The sequence below is a fragment of the Spea bombifrons genome, chromosome 10 (assembly GCF_027358695.1).
Source record: "Spea bombifrons isolate aSpeBom1 chromosome 10, aSpeBom1.2.pri, whole genome shotgun sequence".
Lineage (NCBI taxonomy): Eukaryota > Metazoa > Chordata > Amphibia > Anura > Pelobatidae > Spea > Spea bombifrons.
The window spans coordinates 23,329,508-23,348,959 of NC_071096.1; the positions used below are offsets into that span (position 1 = coordinate 23,329,508).

The 19,452-nt window shown below is 45.0% G+C and overlaps 1 protein-coding gene across 1 annotated transcript in view; it reads left to right on the top strand.

Annotated features, from left to right (window-relative positions):
* LOC128467232 (ribosomal protein S6 kinase alpha-5-like) overlaps positions 1-17,317 on the top strand; it is a 66,181-nt gene extending 48,864 nt beyond the window's left edge. Inside the window, exons 16-17 of the mRNA XM_053448799.1 lie at positions 1,171-1,334; positions 17,074-17,317. Coding sequence (XP_053304774.1) covers positions 1,171-1,334; positions 17,074-17,298 — 389 coding nt within the window. The 3' untranslated portion in view covers positions 17,299-17,317. The remainder of the gene's footprint in view (positions 1-1,170; positions 1,335-17,073) is intronic.
* Positions 17,318-19,452: the final 2,135 nt, after the last annotated feature.

The following is a 19,452-nucleotide window of genomic DNA, read 5'->3' on the forward strand; positions in this document are numbered from 1 at the left end:
TCTTAGTGCTTCCTCACTGCCTTCCTGTTTTAGTAGCTTAAATGCCTTTTTTTTGCCATTTATTGCCACCTGGATGGCCGGGTGCGTGCGCGTCACTTACCTAACTGAGAAACTGAAATAGCTGCCATCATTTTGAAAATAGTGTTCTCAAAGAATACTCATGGGTTTCTGTTGGATACAGAAAATTTTTATATACACTGATCAGCCATAACATTATGACTACCTGCTTAATATTGCGTAGGTCCCCCTTTTGCCACCAGAACACCCCTGATACGTCAAGGCATGGACTCCACAAGACCTCTGAAGGTGTGCTGTGGCATCTGGCACCAAGATGTTAGCAGCATATCCTTTAAGTCCTGTAAGTTGAGAGGTGTGGCCTCCATAGATGCATCCTGGTGCCATGTGTTAGGTAAGTGACGCGCACGCACCCGGCCATCCATGTAATGTAAAAGAAATCATAATTCATCAGACCAAGCCACCTTCTTCCATTTCTTTGTGGTCCAGTTCTTAGGCTTGCGTGTCCATTGTAGGCGCTTTCAGCAATGGATAGGGGTCAGCATGGGCACCCTGGAGCTATGCAGCCCCATACACAACAAACTGTGATGCACTGTGTGTTTTGACACCTTTCTATCAGAACAAGCATTAACCTTTTCAGCAATTTGAGCTATAGTAGCTCGTCAGATTAGACCACACGGGCCACACTCCCCATGTACATCAATGAGCCTTGGCCGCCCATGACTTTGCCGCTGGTTCACCACTTTTCCTTCCTTGGACCACTTTTGATAAGTACTGACACCCCACAAGAGCTGCAGTTTTGGAGATGCTCTGCCCCTTGCCATCGCAATTTGCCCCTTGTCAAAGTCGCTCAGATCATTACACTTTTTCCTGCAGTTTTGGAGATGCTCTGCCCCTTGCCATCGCAATTTGCCCCTTGTCAAAGTCGCTCAGATCATTACACTTTTTCCTGCTTCTAAAACATCAACTTTGAGAAAACAATGTTACATTGCTGTCCAATATATCACACCCACTAATAAGAGCCATAATAACAAGATTATCAGTCTTATTCACTTTACCTATTAGCGGTCATAATGTTATGGCTGATCAGTGTATTTATTCTTGGCTTCCAATTCTCTTTTACACCGTGAGTCCCATCTTTCATACTTTTCATAGGTTTACTGACTGTAGACCCCTGCAGCCGGCTGAATCTGAGTGATCTCCATGAGAATGATTGGTTGCGAAAGGGACATCCACTCTCCTCGACTCCACTCATGACACCTGATGTTCTGGAATCAAGTGGACAGACTACCAAGACATGTGTCCAAGCCACTTTTATGGTAAGTGGACTACATAGTTCATTATAGTAATACATATTGCAAAAGTATAGACCACGAGACGTGTTGACAATTCCACAACAGAATGATGATGAATGATATTATCTTAACTGAGAGGTGCCTGAGCTCGTGTAACAACAGTAATGGAACTGTGAATACATGAATACTGATATATATGTATAATTCGTTCTGAACCATTTAATTTAATTGTATTATCATTTTGATTTTCTTTCTGATTCTTTATCATTTTTGGTTAATGTTATAAATTAATCTATTTTTTGGGTTGTCTACCCAGCAAACCAATTTTGGAAAATTCCACATTTGAAAACTTTAATGTGGATGTTCCAGCTTTGGCCCCATAGCTTCCCAGCAACTTGCCTGAACTATGCATGTGAGCCTTGGGAAATGATGCTGAACACACATTGTTAGGTTTTTCTGCAATTGCACATGTGCTGTGCAAGAAATTCAAAGTAACATTGAAATGTATGAGTAATAAAAAATGAGAAAAGTAAACTTCCTACAAAATTTAGCAGACATTAGTGTAGGGCTGCAACAACTAATCAATAAAATCGATAATAATCGATAATGAAAATCGTTGCCAACATGACCTTCCGGTGCTCCACCATAGAAGCCCCGGGGGAAGTACCTGCGGAGTGTTTTATCTTTGGCCCCATACCTTCTCCAAAACCTCTGTATGTGAGACATTGCTGTAATTACTACCACAAAGTTTCAAAGGCTAGTGGTAGAATTAGCGCATGGAAAGTGTTTAAACACCAGCATATAAAATACCCGGGGTGTCTAGTTTTCGAAAAAATATAGTTCGATGGGGGTAAATTGAATTGCCAGCTTCAAAGATGTCCTAAATAGGAAAGGTTTCAAAATTCTAAGTTGAAAAATGCATACTTCCTAACTGTGGCCTTTTAACCTAAAAAAACCCAGAAAACCTATGTATGGGTGGTATCAGCAGATATTGCTGAACACATAGGGTGTTATTTGGCAGTCATATATGCCAGGTGCTATTATTTCATACCTGATTTTGAGAGTGATCCTCATTTTTTGCTTCATAATCTTGATCAGGCTAGTGGAACACACTAGTGTATTTGGGTCCATATATTGAGATTTTTCCTCATTGTGTTTCTTATTAAATATTAAATATTTTTTATGTCAGGTCTTTTGTTTTGTCACTCTATCCTGCATCTCTGTTTAGTCATTTTTTTTAACTGACAGAGGCATTGCCGTTTTAAAAAAGTGGTATTAGTTACACGTTACAGGCAAACTTAGAAATGGCAGGGCTAGTAGGGGTGTCAGTGATGATCAAGGTGTCATGCATATTGGCTCTGGCAGAGGGTCCTTGAGGGTCCCTGGTGAGTGGCAAGCAGTACTCTAGGGACCCCAGCCATTAATCAAGATTGCAAATTTATGCGAACAAGTTTGATAAGTTGCATCATATTTGTTATTAGTTCATTTCCCTTAAAATGAATTGTAATTGTTCCATAACACTCTAGCTTTTATCTCCATGCTCTTTATTTTAACATAATTTAATGACCATATTTACATTACAACCATCATGTTGGGACGAGTAAAGTTCCTGTGGTTTATGCAAAGAGTGACCAATCTAATTTGGTCAAAAAACAGACCACTGCTTGTTCAATGAGGTTAATTTCTGATGACATATCACACATAGGTTATTTATTAATTGGTAATATTCTATTTAAACATACGTGCAACTGTTTATACCTTACCTGTGTTTGGATTGTTCTTATCAATATCACCACCACGAGAGTTAGGCAGTATATATTAGGCCTGCTCTCCCATATTGCATATGGGAGAGCAGACACTTATTTAGTTTTAGTTACTTTGACTCTGGGTTGGAATTAGGTATCTATCAGTATTAAAACTTGCAACGGAACTATAGCACAAAAACAAAAATTGGCCCAGCCTCCCACAGGCCTAGCTAGTGAGCATAGATTTCCTTGTTTCCAATATGGGTACAGGGCTCCATGCCATATCCTTCAGCTGGACCATGGAACTCAGTTGTCAGGCTTTCCTTCTGTGAAGCCACATACTGCAGAAAATAAGGCCTCAATTTGCTCCCTTTTCATCAATGAGCAGTTTCCGTCATCACTTTGTCTTCCAAATTCCAGGAGGTTGCCAGATCATGGGGAATACACTGAAGAAAACCTGGATATATTTCCTAATGGATCCCCTACTTTCTGGTTTCCAGTGTGATTTAAATGCAGTCCAAATGCAGTCCAGTTGGACAATAGACACTTGGGGCCAGTACTTAGTTGGAACTGGGGTCATAAGCAATGGAACCCATAGTATTGTCGCAAATATGGATACACTGCTATTTATACAGTAAGACATGACTTATGAAAGGAAAAAAATATCCCATTTCTTTTTTTTTTTTTTTTTTTTTTTTTTTAACGTTTAGCATCTTCAAAGCCAAAAGTTATTTTCAAGAAAATGTGTGTTTGTTGCCCGGTAAGTGATGACTTTATATTTCGTCAAATTACTATAAACATTATTTTTATCATTTAACAAAATTCAAATTGAGTGAACAGAAGGTAAATCTAAATGAAATCAGTATTTCATGTGACTACCATTTGCCTTCAAAACAGCATCACTTCTAGGCACACTTGCACACAGTTTGGTAGGTAGCTTGTTCCAAACATCTTGGAGAACTAACCACAATACTTCTGTGGATTTGGGCAGCCCCGGTTGCTTCTCTCTCTTCATGTAATCACAGACAGACTTGATGATGATGAGCTCAGGGTTCTCCTTGTAATGCTTTACCCTGAAGATAATTCTGCATGTTTGGGGTCGTTCTCATGCTGCAGAAGACATTTGTGAGTGCCTCCTTGATGGTAATGTATGGTAAATAAGTATCTGCCTGTACTTCTCAGCATTGAAGAAACCATTCATTCTGCTGTCATTTTTCTGCACCCGATTTCCTGTGTTTTCCTGAATAGTTGAGTCATTTTGCCATGTTTTCACGTCAGAGGTGGTTGGCCACAGTGAAGACCACTTCTGGCCAGATGTACCAGTGTCCCACTGTTAGGGCTGCAACTACCAATTATTATTATAGTGTAGACGTCTACGAGATTCGCGTAGGCAACTTCTGCTGCAGCCGGAAGGAGGTGCAGTTAGCAGCGGGGGTTTCTGCGTCCATCGCGCAGACCTTCCCCGGCTGTCAGAGAGAATTTCCCGCACCGGTAAGTTGCTGGGGGGGGCATAAGACAGGAGGATCCAGGTCCCCTGCAGTCTCATAGTCAGACCTATTTGAGGTCTGATTATAAGACGACCCCGATTATAAGACTTTATAGGGGTCTTTTTCAGAGCATTTTTCTAGCAAATACGATATATATATATATATATATATATATATATATATATCGTATTTGCTAGAAAAATGCCTTGATTTTGCAAAGTTTGCATTTTTGCTGTTACAGTGAGCTGTGTTAAAGGGGGGGGGGGGATGGAACAGCGACTTCCTGTCCAAAAACATTTAGGCAAAGCTAATGATATACTGTTTCATCACACTATATATATATATATATATATATATATATATATATATATATATATATATATATATATATATAGTGTGATGAAACAGTATATCATTAGCTTTGCCTAAATGTTTGCATTTTTGCTGTTACAGTGAGCTGTGTTAAAGGGGGGGATGGAACAGCGACTTCCTGTCCAAAATCTTTGCTGGCTTCATGTCCACTGGTGCCTGCTGACATCTAAACATCAACACACAACAGATGCGTGGAAATTTCCACTGATGGTGTGATGGATCTGTTGTTGTGAAACAGATTCAGGGTCCTCCCACTGTAATGTAGCATGACAATGTTCCAAAGCAGAGAGACTGCTATAGACAACAGGTATATACCGTATTTGCTTGATTATAAGATGACTCCCCAAACTATCCAGTAGTCAGCAGAAGTGCTGATTCAGTGGATCTGAGATCTGACTAAAAGAAGACCTGGATTATAAAACAATGTTGGGTTTTTTCCAAGATGATTTTTTTCTGAAAAAACTAGTCTTATAATTGAGAAAATACGGTATTTTATTTTTAAGGCTTTGGCATAAATATACTCCTGCCCTGATACTACAAATTTTGGTGTGTATTTTATGCGTATATTCAAGTGTACCTCCTTTCTGCTGTTTTTTAATAATGCATTTTTCTTTAGTGGTTATGTTATGTCTTTTCCCTTTCTTAAGAAGATTAAGCTGTTCTGTATGTATCAATGTGTGTATATATTTTCAAGTTTCTGTACCTCTGGTAGACATTATTTTTATGAATCTCCTTTAAATAGAAAATGTCATTCATTTTTGGTTTATACATGTATATGCTACTTTTTGTGTTATATTTTCACCTTTTTTCAGTAATTCAAAAACTTTCACAAAATGTGAAAATAAAACATTTGGGCAAAGTTTTAGATGTGGCATTATTATTTTATTTCTATTTATTCATGATACATGTCAGATGTATTGTGCTATTTGGTATTTGTTTTGATAAATATACTTCTTTAACATCTTGTTTAAATGTAATTTATCTCGGAGGGGCGTGCCCGACCTTCAGGGAAGATGGCTGCTTAACTGACTGGCTCCGCCGTCGCTCGCCAGTTTTTTGCAGAATCCGACTCCACGTGCTGCTATGGGTCGAAATAAGAAACCTACCTCGGACCCTTCCACCCCGGGTGGTCGGTCTCGGCCGGTCTCTGCCTCCTTGCGAGACTATTTCCACACCCCGGCGGACTTGGCCTCTCAGGCCTCTGAGGACCACGAGGCAGGTTCCCCTGCCAGTATGTCTTCCGCCGACGATTCTCAGCCTGCTCCTCCACTGCCTCGCCCTCCTCCCACGTCTGAGGCGCTGCAAATTTTCTCCTCTGCTCCGTGGCGGACGGACTTCTCGAATCTCATCGTGGAGCTGAGACAGGTCGTCCGCGATGAAGTGGCGGCCTTACGCACCGACCTCTCCGTGCTGGAGCGCCGGGTGACGACCCTGGAGGATACTACGACCTCGCAACATCAGGCCGCTCTACTTACCCAGCGTACTGCTGACCACCATCACCGGCTCTTGATCTCCCTCCGACGCCGCCTCGAGGACCTCGAGAACAGGGGTCGCCGCCACAACATCCGCATACGCGGAGTGCCTGAGGGCGAATCTGCGGAGGGCTTACCCGACCTGCTCACGTCCCTCTTCACCGACCTCATGGGCCGCCGAGTGGATTCATCGCGGGAGGTGGACAGGGCGCATCGGGCCCTCCGGCCCCGAGGTAACACGACCAGCCCGCCCCGGGATATTATTTGCCACTTCGTGGATTTCTCCATGAAAGAAGCCATTATGGCGAGGGCGCGTGAGGTTGGCTCCTGGCCCTACCAGGGCTGTACTGTCACCTTCTATCAAGATCTCTCGGATCTCACTCTCCAGGCGCGGCGGATTCTACGCCCTCTTACGTCGGAGCTGAGCAGGCTGCGCATCCCGTATCACTGGGGTCACCCCTTTATGCTCACTATCCGACATGGAGCTACCTCCCACCATGTGCGCTTCTACCGTGACCTCCCTGCGGTCTTAGCCGCCCTGGGACTTTCGGACCTCACCATACCGGACTGGTCCCTACTGGGCCTCGTCCCTGATGCGGAACCCTCCAGACCGATGCCACCCCGTCAGCCCAGGCGCTCTGAACGCCCCCGTCGGCTCCCTGACCGCGCAGCGGCTGCTCCCTCTCAGCGTCCACCACCGCTGCCTCGGGATGCCGAAGAATAAGAGGACGTGTTTTTCCTGCTGCGTGGAGCTTTTGGTATCCTCATTACTGTGTGCCCCCCCTGTATGCCTGTGTGTGCCAGGGGTTGCCCGGTTACTGCATTTCGATCTGTTGGCCTCTTTGTTTTGTTAATTTATTTGTCCTGCCCTTTGTCCGCTTCGACACTGGTGGGACCTGCGCCGTGAACTCTATCTCTTTTTTTTTTTTTTTTTTTTTTTTTTTTTATTATTACTCTGTATATATCTTTATTTTCTCCGGTATGTTATTGCACATGTTACCGCTCATCACACATGGTTGCCGTCCCCGTGCCGTGACGGTTCTGTTGTACTATGGGCGCCCCGTGCTACTCCTCAGTGGGGGGGGCGCCGCGATTTGGTTGGCGGCGATTGGCCGTCTTCCCTGTGTGCCGCATACCTACTTCTCATGACAGGCGGGCGATGGAGCGGGTTATGGCCATTCTACGGCTTCCGTTCGCACCCAATGCTCTGATATCTCGCACTCATGTATCCGGCTCCGCACGCCCTCCTGGGTTTTTTTTTTTTTTTTTTTTTTTTTTTTTTTTATAGTTATTATTATTATTTATCAGCGCTGTAGTCTCTAAGGGACGGGAGGGAAGTAAGGTGGCACCGACTCGCCAGCACGATTTTTACTGTGTTAACTTACACTGTTTTGCCTTATAACTCCCTCGGCCATGACTTACAATCAAGGTTACCCGGTGATTGAACAAACATCTTATCCCCCTTGTCTCTCACATATGGTCCCCGACTTTTTGTATGGAATTATAACTTCCAGTCTCACTGGCTGACATCGTATGGCAATATTGGATAACTTCTTTCATAAGCAGGTTTTGTCGGTGCCATGACCTGCTGTAGTTGCTTTTATGCCGCCTGTTCCTGCCTTATGGTTCTTTATTTTATTTTAATTATTATTATTATTTTTTTTTTTTTTTTTTTTTTTTTTTATTTTATTTCTTTTTTTTTTTTTTTTTTTTGGCACTGTGGTCTTTACAACACACGTGCACGGACACTCACCAGAATGATGTCTATTGCGACACCTAACATTCTTTAGCCATGTGGACCCATCGGCCATGCCTGACACCCTCAATTACACCTGTGCCTTCAACAAACATATTATCCTCCATGTCCGTGAAGTCAGGGTTTTTCGCGTCATTCGTCTCTGTACTATTACTCGGCATTTCTTTCTCATGCTTTAGTGCTATTTACTGTACTCTGGGTACTTGCTTGATGGCCGAGTTTCTAATATTTGGTCCCTGAATTTTTGTATGGCATTATTATTTACTTACTGGCGTGTTGGATGTCTTCATATGGCAATATGGCAATGTTGAATAACTACTTTACGCAACACGTTTTGTCGGGGCCCTGACCTACTGTAGTTTCTTCTTTACCACCTGCCTTACGGTCCGGCTATTTCGATACCTTGCTCTGTATTATGTAGCATCCCTAGGCCTCCCGTGTCCGGCTGACCTCACCTTCCTGCCTCCTTAGGCGGGTTTCTCGTGCACCCCCCCCCTTTCTTTTCTTTTTTTTTTTTTTTTTTTTTTCTCGTTATACCATTGGGCCGTCCTTGCCTTATGTTGTTGCCCACTTGCTCTGGGGTACTCCCCGTGTTGCGGTTTTGCTGCACTGTTCATCACTCATGATTACGTCGGTGCTTTCGCCCGCTGTGGCGGCTTGTTTACCACTTTACTGTGCCTTATGAGACTGTTGTTATTTCATTGTATTTGATCTGTATTATACTGCCTATCCGGCTGTTCTCCTTTTTATGGTTATCTGCACCGATTGGCCGTGTACCGTTGACACAACATGATTTTTCGCTCCACGCACGCCCCTACCTCCTCTAGTACTATGTCCGGACCCTTTATTAGCTATCGCAGTTGCACCTTCACGTGTTCCCCTATTGCTCTCACAGCTGCTGGGCGATGGCGGATGCCTTCGCTGTAGTTATTGTTACGTTTTGCTAACTCCTTGCGCTGTTGTTTCTCCCCTGGGGCTGTGCAGGCCCTGTCACTTTGCGCCCTCTTTTGTAAGGGCTGGGTGATCCCTTGCTCGCCAAGGCGCAGTGAGGTTTGTTTTTTTCTTTCACCCTTCCCGGCGCACTTAGTGCCCTTCCCCCCCCCCTTCGTTCTTCCTTGTCTCCCCTTCTTCCCCCTTCCCTCTTGTCCTTCTCTCTTCTACTCCCTTCCTTTTTCCTTTGTGTCTGTTCCTCCTCGCCTCCCCCTCCCCTTTTTTTTTTTTTTTTTTTTTTTTCTCCCCCTCCCTTTGTCTCCTCTGCCCGCTATGCCTTCCCCCGCCCGAGAGAGCCCGCTCACGTTTCTCTCTCTTAATGCCCGGGGCCTAAATATCCCAGAGAAGCGTTCCCATTTGCTCTGTGACTTGCGACGGGAGCGGGTTGATGTGGCCTTCATCCAGGAGACACACTTTCGAGAGGGTTCGGCGCCCCGCCTGTCTAACCATTATTACCCTACAGGCTACTTTAGCAATACCTCGGGCTCCAAAACGAAAGGTGCCGCCATCCTGCTATCGAAAACTGTCCCCTTCCGGGAGGTGGCCGTGTTGGCGGACCCCGGTGGCCGCTTTCTGTTTCTTAAGTGCCTCATTGCTACCCAGACTTATACCTTCGCTAACCTCTACCTGCCCAATCGGGGCCAACACGATGCCCTGCGGACCGCCCTCGGTCGCCTCCACGACTTTAGCGACGGTGTCTTGGTGCTGGGCGGCGATTTCAATATCGCCCTTCACCCATCTTTTGACACCTCCACTGGCACCTCGCGTTCCCCTACACATGTGCTGCGCAAGATCCACTCCCTCCTCTCCCGGTATCGTCTCGTTGATTGTTGGAGGGCCCTCCACCCGACCGACCGGGACTACACGTTCTTCTCCGCGCCTCATGGCTCCTACTCCCGAATCGACTATTTTTTCCTCCCGTACCAACACGCTGCCCTGCTGCGCAGAGCCCGCATAGGCTTGACTACGTGGTCTGACCACGCCCCTCTGACTGTTTCCATTTGCTCTCCCCTCCTTCGTTCATCCGAACGCACCTGGCGCTTCAACGAGTCCCTCCTGGCGGACGCCAGCGTCTGTACGGACGTGGCCGACGCGATCTCCCAATACTTCCGTGATAACCTCACGGAGGACACCCCCCGCCTCACTGTATGGGAGGCCCATAAATGTGTTCTGAGGGGGCGCCTTATCAGTCTCTGCTCAAAGCGTAAAAAGGCGGCAGGCATGTCGATCTCGTCTCTCTGTGTCCAAATTGCTGCTGCGGAGCGCGCTCATAAGGAGTCTCTGTCTGGGGAGCACCTGCAACGTTTATTGCTGCTTCGGAGGGAGCTGGCCTCTCTTTTGAACGCCAGACACCACAGATCCTATTTGCGGAATAGGGCGCTTTTTCATGAGCATGGGGATAAGTCTGGTAAATTTCTGGCGCGGGCTCTTCAGCAGTCCCGCCGCCTCACCTATATTCCCAAGATTCGTTCCTCGGATGGAGTAGTGCGGCTCCTCCATTCCGACATCTCGGCCGGCTTCCTCGAATATTTTACTGACCTCTACAATCTCCCCACTCCTAGGGGGAATTCACCCTCTCGGGTTCCACGCATCCGCGAATACCTCTCGCGCACCCTGACCCGGCGCCTACCGACTGAGGCGGCTGCGAGCCTAGATGCTCCTATCTCTCTCGCAGACTTTTCCTTTGCCATCAAATCCTCTCGGCCTGGGAAATGTCCCGGCCCTGACGGATTCCCTTTGAAATATTATTCCCGTTTCCACGAACAACTTGGCCAGCATTTTGTGGACGCCTTTAATTCTATTTTGGATGGCGGCCGGATACACCCGCACTCTACTTTGGCGTCCATCACTCTTATCCCGAAGGAGGGCAAGGATCCGGAACATTGCGGCAGCTACCGCCCGATCTCCCTGCTTAACGCGGATGTTAAGCTGTTCGCTAAAATCTTGGCGAACAGACTGAAGCCTTTTCTTCCTGCCTTGATACACCCGGACCAGTCGGGCTTTGTCCCTGGCCGCGAGGCCAGGGACTGTACTATCCGCGCCCTCAGCCTTATGCATTTGGCCAGGTCCTCTTCCATACCCTCTGCCTTCCTCTCCACGGACGCCGAGAAGGCGTTCGATCGCGTAGACTGGACCTTTTTGTTGACCACTCTCGAGCACATGGGCTTTGGCGCAGGCTACCTCTCTTGGGTCCGCTCGCTATACTCCGCTCCTTCGGCACGGCTTCGTATCAATGGGCTCTTGTCGGACTCTTTCCCCATTCGTAATGGCACCAGACAGGGCTGCCCCCTGTCTCCGTTGCTGTTTGTGCTCACCCTCGAGCCTCTCCTACAAGCTATCCGGCTGAACCCTGACATCTCCGGTATACCGGTTGGCACCACCCAACATAAGATCCTGGGCTATGCCGATGACCTTCTTTTTTCCATCTCGAAACCCCGGTTGTCTCTGCCATCCCTCTTGAAGGAACTGGATCTCTACGGTTCCCTCTCTAACTTCAAAATTAATATGGCAAAATCTGAAATTCTGGGGGTAGATGTCCCCGCGCCGGAAAGGATCTCGCTCGCGGCCGCGTTCCCGTTCCGTTGGTGCGAAGCGAAATTGCGCTATCTCGGTGTTTGGCTGTCTGCGGATTTCTCCCAACTGTTCCCTATAAACTTCCTGCCTATTCTTTCTGCGCTGCGCACTGACCTTGCTCGGTGGTCTCGCCTCACTATCTCCTGGGTGGGTAGGATTAACTCGATCAAAATGAATGCTATGCCCCGGCTTCTCTATCTGTTTCAGACCCTTCCCGTCCGCGTACCACCCTCTTTTTTCTCCTCACTTCGCACTCTCTTCCTCCGCTTCGTTTGGGGTCGTGGCTCTCCACGGATTAAACATAGCGTGCTCGTCCTGCCGAAAGATAGGGGTGGTCTGGCGCTGCCCTGCCCCCGCACATACTATCGGGCCTGTCATCTTCTGCGTGTCCTTGAATGGTCAAGCGGGGTGCGGCAAAAGCTGTGGGTGGGGGCTGAGAGTGCTTCGCTTTCTGTTCCGACGTGTTCTTTGCCCTGGCTCTCCGCTGCCTGTGCCCGTCGCGTCGCTGCTTCTCACCCTTTTGTTTCCGCAACGCTCGGGGTGTGGCACTCATTGCTCCGCGCTACCACCATCTCCACCATTCCTTCCCCCCTTACACCGATTCGCGACAACCCTGCTTTTCCCCCGGGGTTGGGAGTAGACCTTTTTCCTGCGGTGACGGCTGGGGGGGTGTCCGGGATTCGGGCCTTCCTCTCCTCCCGTGGCTTGAAGCCGCTGGAGGACCTGGTGGCTGCTGATCCGCCGACTCCTCTTGACCGGTTCCACTATGCCCAGCTGGGCAACTTCTTTCGGGCTCTGGTCCGTAAGCATGAGGTCTTCCGGGACCTTACTGTCTTCGAGAATCTTTGTGTGCGAGACGAGACCCCGGCTCATGGTGTGTCTTTGCTCTATGGACTTCTTCTGCCCGCTGTTTACCCCGCTGCTCCGCTCCACGTGGGGAGATGGGAGAGTTCCCTGGGTCTGTCCCTTACGGAGGGGCAATGGCATAAGATATCGATCCTCACTCACCAGTGCTCCATCAATAACCGGGACCAGGAGATGTCCTATAAGCTCTTGGCTGGTTGGTACCGCCCTCCGTCCACGTTAGCCCGATACAATCCCGGCATACGGGATGAATGCTGGAGATGTGGAGCTTCCCCGTGCTCGATCCTTCACTTATGGTGGTCTTGCCCTCAGATGCTCTCTTTTTGGACCACGGTCCATTCCATCGCCCAAGCCCTTTCTGACAGACAGCTGCCGTTCACCCCCGAGTTCCTCCTATTGCTGCATATGCCCTATCCTGTCTTTTGGTACAAATCTACAATACTCCGTCATCTCCTGGTGGCGGCCAAATCTATAATCCCCCTGCATTGGGGTGACCCTGCCCCGCCCTCGATTCGGGAGTGGATCCTGCGGGTGGAGCGGAGACGTGTCCTTGAGGAACTGATGTGCTCGGCGGATGATAGGTCTGAAAAACATCTTCGTCTCTGGTATCATTGGGTGCAGTACCTCTCGAGCCCCGAGGTCCGCCCTCTCCTGGCGACCACTCCTGCTCCGTAGAACCCCACCTTGCCTCCCCCACCCCCCCTCTCTATTTATTTATTTTATTTATTTATTTATTTATTTTTATTTTTTTTTATTTATTTTTTTTTTTTTTTCTCTTCCTCCTTCTCCCCGCACCTGTCCTTTTCCATTCTCAGCCCTCTGTCTTCCTTTCCCCTTCTTGGCTCCTTTGTCTTCTTGTCCTCTTCCCGGTCCGTCACGATACCACTTGCTGGTTGCTCGCGGTGCCTCATTCGCTGTGTTGCACCCAGGCCCCGACTTCCTTCCGGTGTCTGTCGTTTTTCGTCTCCCATATGGGACTAGCTCCTGGATGTCCCCGACTCTATAATTTGCCGGGCTCGTTGGCCCCGCTCCACTCGGAGCCCTTCACATATACCACATCCTGTTGTGTCACGGGCCACGTCGATGTCACTCCTCTGGGTGCCATTTTTGCTAAGTCCATCATGATGCTTCCGCTGTCATGCTGTTGACCCAGATGTGTTGTTCCCGAATGTACACCCTTCGTGTTGTATATTGATTCTTACTGCATATGTCGTGATGGCTTTGGACTGTACCCTCCTCCGGGTCCTCCCTCCCTTTTCTTTTTCTGTACCCCCCTTCCTTTGTTGGATTTTACTAAAAAATGCTCAATAAACATTGATTTACCCTAAATGTAATTTATCTCATGGACTTATGGAAACTGCAGGGAATTGGTTTATAAATTAAAATGTGAAAATAAAATATGTTCTTGAACATACCTTTTCTTTTAAATGTCATTGGTTAATTACATAATTATTTTTCAGTAGGTTAGAGTCATATATAAAGTCTTGGCTTCCTAGGCAGTCTGCTACACTTCTGCAGCTGTCACATGGGCTTCAGTAAATGCTCCTCACACCTTTATCGCATGTATTATAATAAATATAACACTCTCTACCCGGTTCCCTTGTGTCTTGCGAACCTCCGTTGCTGACAGGAGGCATAGTGGAGTATGGGAGGGGGAGGAGGCAGAGTGGAGTATGGGAGGGGGGAGGAGGCAGAGTGGATTATGGGAGGGGGAGGAGGCAGGGTGGAGTATGGGAGGGAGGAGGAGGCAGAGTGGAGTATGGGAGGGGGAGGAGGCAGAGTGGAGTATGGGAGGGGGAGGAGGCAGAGTGGAGTATGGGATGGGGAGGAGGCAGAGTGGTGTATGGGAGGGGGCAGAGTGGTGTATGGGTGAGTTATAATGGTGTATGGGGGTATAGTGAATTTCAGGGAGGCAGAATGGCAAATCTGGGGGAGTTAGAGTGGTGTATAGGGGGAGGTAGAGTGGTGTATGGGGGGTATAATGAATTTCAGAGTGGCATATCTGGGGGAGGCAGAGTGGTGAATCCGGGAGTATAATGAATTTCAGGGTGGTGCAGGGCATTTATGGGGAGCGGAGTGGCATATCAGGGTGCACAGTTGCATATAGGGAGATATAAGGCATAAATGGGGGCGAGTGGCATATTGGAAGTTATAAGGCATATCAGGGGGGCATAAGACATATCTGGGGGTAAAAGGTATATCAGGGGGCTCAGTTGGATATCACTGGCATATAAGAGGTATAAGATAAGGCATATATAGGGCAGAGTGGCAAGCTGGGGGTCAGATGTGCATAACTGGGGGCAGTTTGGTAAATAAAAGAAAATATAAACAAGGCTTTTTTCTCAGTTTTTATTAAATATGAAAAATAGTTAACATATGAATTAATATTTACTAATAACTTTGTATTAAAACCTAGTTTGGGAAACACTGTGTTTGGGTTCTTGTAGCTTTTATGTCAGTAAAATAAGAAGGTGAATAGCAAGAGGCCATTGCAATAAAGAGATGAAAGTGTAAATTGTACGTTTTTTATTACATTATTTTAAATTAAAAAAAATTGCATTTTTTATCCGATTAATCGAAAAAAATAATCGCCCAACTAATCGATTATTAAAATAATCGTTAGTTGCAGCCCTAAAAATATACATTGTCACAAGAAAGATTTCACTTATGTGTCAAGTGATCTATGGAGCTTCAATATTTTGCCAACAAGTAAAAGAAAAACCAAGAAAAAGCGTGGAAGAAATACAAGAAAAAATACCTTCATATTTAGAAAGGAAAAAAAAATAAAATTAGTTTTGGAAAGTCGCATGACGATCCATTTTCACAAGAAAAAAACATACAAAACTGTTATACAATTCATCCATGGTGATACATGTATCAACAATATAGACTCACAGCATCAGAATGGGGAAGAAAGGAGATTTAAGTGACTTTGAATATGGCATGGCTGGTCTGAGTATTTCAGAAACTGCTGATCTACTGGGATTTTCATGCATAACCATCTAGTTTACAGAGAATGGTCTGAAAAAGCGAAAATAGCCAGTGTGCGGCAAAAATTCCTTGTTAATGTCAGAGGTTAGAGGAGAATGGCCAGACTGGTTCAAGTATGCAAAATACCATCTCTGAATGCACAACACGTCAAACCATAAAGCAGACGGGCTACAGCAGCAGAACACCACACTGGGTACGACTCCTGTCGGCAAAGAACAGAAAACTGAGACTACAATTCGAACAGGCTCACCAAAATTGAACAACGGAAGACTGAAAGATGATGAGTCTTGATTCCAGCTGCGACATTCAGATGGCAGGGTCAGACTTTGGCATAAACAACATGAAAGCATGGATCCATCCTGCCTCATATCAACGGTTAAGGCTGGTGGTGTTAAGATGTGGGGCACATTTCCTTGGCACACTTTGGGCACTTAGTACCACTTGAGCATTGTTTAAACTCGGCAACTTACCTGAGTATTGTTGCTGGCCATGTCCATCCCTTTATGACCACAGTATACCCATCTTTTGATGGCTACTTCCAGCAGGATAATGCACCATGTCACAAATGTCACATCTCAAATTGGTTTCCTGAACATGACAATGAGTTCACTGTACTCCAAAGGCCTTCACAGTCACCAGAAGATCTTAATCCAATAGAGCAACTTTAGGATGTGGTAGAACGGGAGATTCGCATTATGGATGTACAGCTGACAAATCTGCAGCAATTGCGTGATGCCATCACGTCCATATTAATCAAAATCTCTGAGGAATGTTTCCAGCACCTTGTAGAAATTATGCCACGAAGAATGAAGGCAAAAGGGTGTCCAACCCGTTACTAACAAGGTGTACCTACTAAAGTGGCCAGTGAGTGTAGTTACATAGTTTATCAGTGTAAAGCACTGTTGTGTAAGCAAAAAAGGTATACACTAGTGGTGCCCCAAGATTGTGGTGTATTCAGTAACAATAATAATAATGGCCTAGATCATAGGAGGCAGTATAAACAAAACCATGCTGTAAAACATAAAGCAAACAAAAACACGTTGCCTGGTGATTACACCATGGATTTATAGTCTCTGAACTAACAGAAAACTGTTACATCCTTATCTGGTCTGTGAAAACTTGTTCTGTGGTAGAATGGGTTATAGCTTTTATACCCACTGCACAGTCTTAAGGCATCACAAAAGATAGATAAAATCTGCAAATACAGATCCCCACCTAAATACATTTTGAAAAATCTAGTTTGTGTCTGAAAGAAAAACATTTGTGACCCATCCACATTTACCATGGCTTGAGATCTATGTTCTTATAAACTGACAAATTGTAGGTTTTAATTCTCCACTGCTAATTTTATTAATCTGTTGAATAACACTGTAACTGAAATCTGGTGGGACCAACTAAATGTGACTCTAATGAAGAGAACTCTTAGGTCCCTTAAGCATATGTGACATGTTTGGTTAAAGACTTGATTTTCTTTTACCTACAAACTCACATGTTTTCTGATTACTCTTGCAGGCTTTTAACCGTGGAAAAAGAGAAGGTGTTTTCTTAAAGAGCGTGGAGAATGCTCCTCTTGCCAAAAGACGCAAACTGAAGCAGTGCAACACAGGGAGTGACTCACACACTGGCTCATCATCTTCCTCTTTGTCATACACAGTTGCAGCTCCAGCCCCCTCCCCTAAATCTAGGTCCCCTCAGAAAACGCCTGATGTGAGTATGCCAAACCACCAGTCTCAGTGATAGACACTGAATGGGGCATGGCTCATGAGTATGAATGGGGCATGAATATGGTAGCAGTTGGTCCTATGGCACCCCTGCCCATAAAAATACTGCCGGTATCATTAGGATTAATGTTTGCATGTATGTAGGAATCAGTGTGTATTATGTGAAGATATGTATATGCCCATGCACCTATCTCTTAATGTGCTAAGATTTTTACTTATTCAGGGATTTAAAATGTTGAAGTGGTATTTTTTAATATGGTAGAAAAGCTTGGTATACAACCACAGTGTTGCAGGAAAAGATGTGCACAATAGAATTGAGTCACAACACCCTGATAAGCTTCTGTCACTTATCAATATACTGTTCATTGTGTGTCTTCTATCCATGGCCAAGAAAGATGATTTTGGGAATAATAGTATTATGCCCACATGAATTACATCCCTTTATTCTTTCAGATAGACCTGTGGCAAATACACATTTTGAGAAGCTAATACGTAAGGTTCAAACACATAGGGCATGCTTAGAAAGGTGCTAACATTAAAGGTGCGGTTTTACCCAAGGTCAATCTTAACATCGTGAGATAAGTGCTCATTTACAAAAAGGGGAGAAACAAAAACATATCTGACTTCTTTTTCTCAGTCCTCCATATTGCCTAAAACGGCAGTGGCACGCTATGGTGGGTGCATGACAACGAGGTGTGCCTGTAACAAAGGAGCCCAGTGGTCGAAAGTGTTAGTGTGAGTATGTATGTGTGAGCATATGGTATTAGAGTAAGTCACTGTGTTAGTGTGTGGTGTTGGTATGAGGGGGTGTGTGAGTATGTGTGTTATGTTATTATGGTGTCAATGTTTGGTAGTAGAGTGTCAGGGTTAGTGGCTAGGGTTAGTAGTAGGAGACAGTATGTATGTGTAAGTTCTACACAAGCCCTTATATAAAATATATTATTTTATTGTACAAAAACTTTTTAATAAAAAACATATAGAGTATTTCATCATATAGACAACAGAGGTTTTTTGGAAGATAATCAGAGCATATAGAGGAAATATGGCTATGTATATATAAAGTGCATGTAAACCATCAAAAGAATCATAAAGTGCTAGATCATTCAAGTATAGTTGTATCTTACTCTATATAGAGTGCACCTATCAATTTTATAAACATCAAAAAGTGCATGGTTAATATTACTCACTGTGGAGTGCACCTTTAAATTTACCAAATATATAGAACACTATCGACATCAATAATAAATATGCAGGTAATTCCAATAATCAGAACAGTATCCTGAGAGCAATGTGCTCCCTACCCATATTGTCCTCCACTTCCCCTACGCCGTTTCGGTTCTCCTTTTTCAAGGAGAATGAATCTAGCACTTGAATGATCTAGCACTTTATGATTCTTTTGATGGTTTACATGCACTTGAGACACTTTATATATACATAGCCATATTTCCTCTATATGCTCTGATTATCTTCCACCAAAAAACCTCTGTTGTCTATATGATGAAATACTCTATATGTTTTTTATTAAAAAGTTTTTGTACAATAAAATAATATATTTTATATAAGGGCTTGTGTAGAACTCTTTTCTTACAAGGTGTACAAGTTTACAGGAGTTTCCCTGTTTTGAGGATGAGATCCTTATACATACCACAATATTTATAACATTATGTTATTTGTGAAAAGTGTGGTTGGATTCTTTTGTGTTATGTATGTGTAAGTGTATGGTGTTAAAATGAGTGGTTGTTAAGGCAGGTTTGCATGATAGTATGTGTGTGTGCGGGGTGCAAATAATAAGAAATACTACAAGCAGTGACCACTAACACTAGGCTTAATCTCTGTACAACTGCAAAGTTTTGATAAGAGACTTTTGATAGAGCACTGTCATTCAACTCTAGCCCTCCCCTGTTTGTTACACCACTGCTACCAGACGTCTTAAAATCACTGCAATCATGCAATTGAAAATTATCTAGCTGAACTTCATGATGCTGTGCAGCTGTGGTCGTTTGATACTGTACTTTTAAGGAGGAAAAAACTATGTAAAATGTCTTTAATAACCTACAACACAACTACCTTATCTCTACAACATCGCCAAATGAAAAATATAGTAATAATAATAATACAAATAATTTAATTGATAATCGCCCAGGCATGATTACTGCCAGCCCTGTTGAAT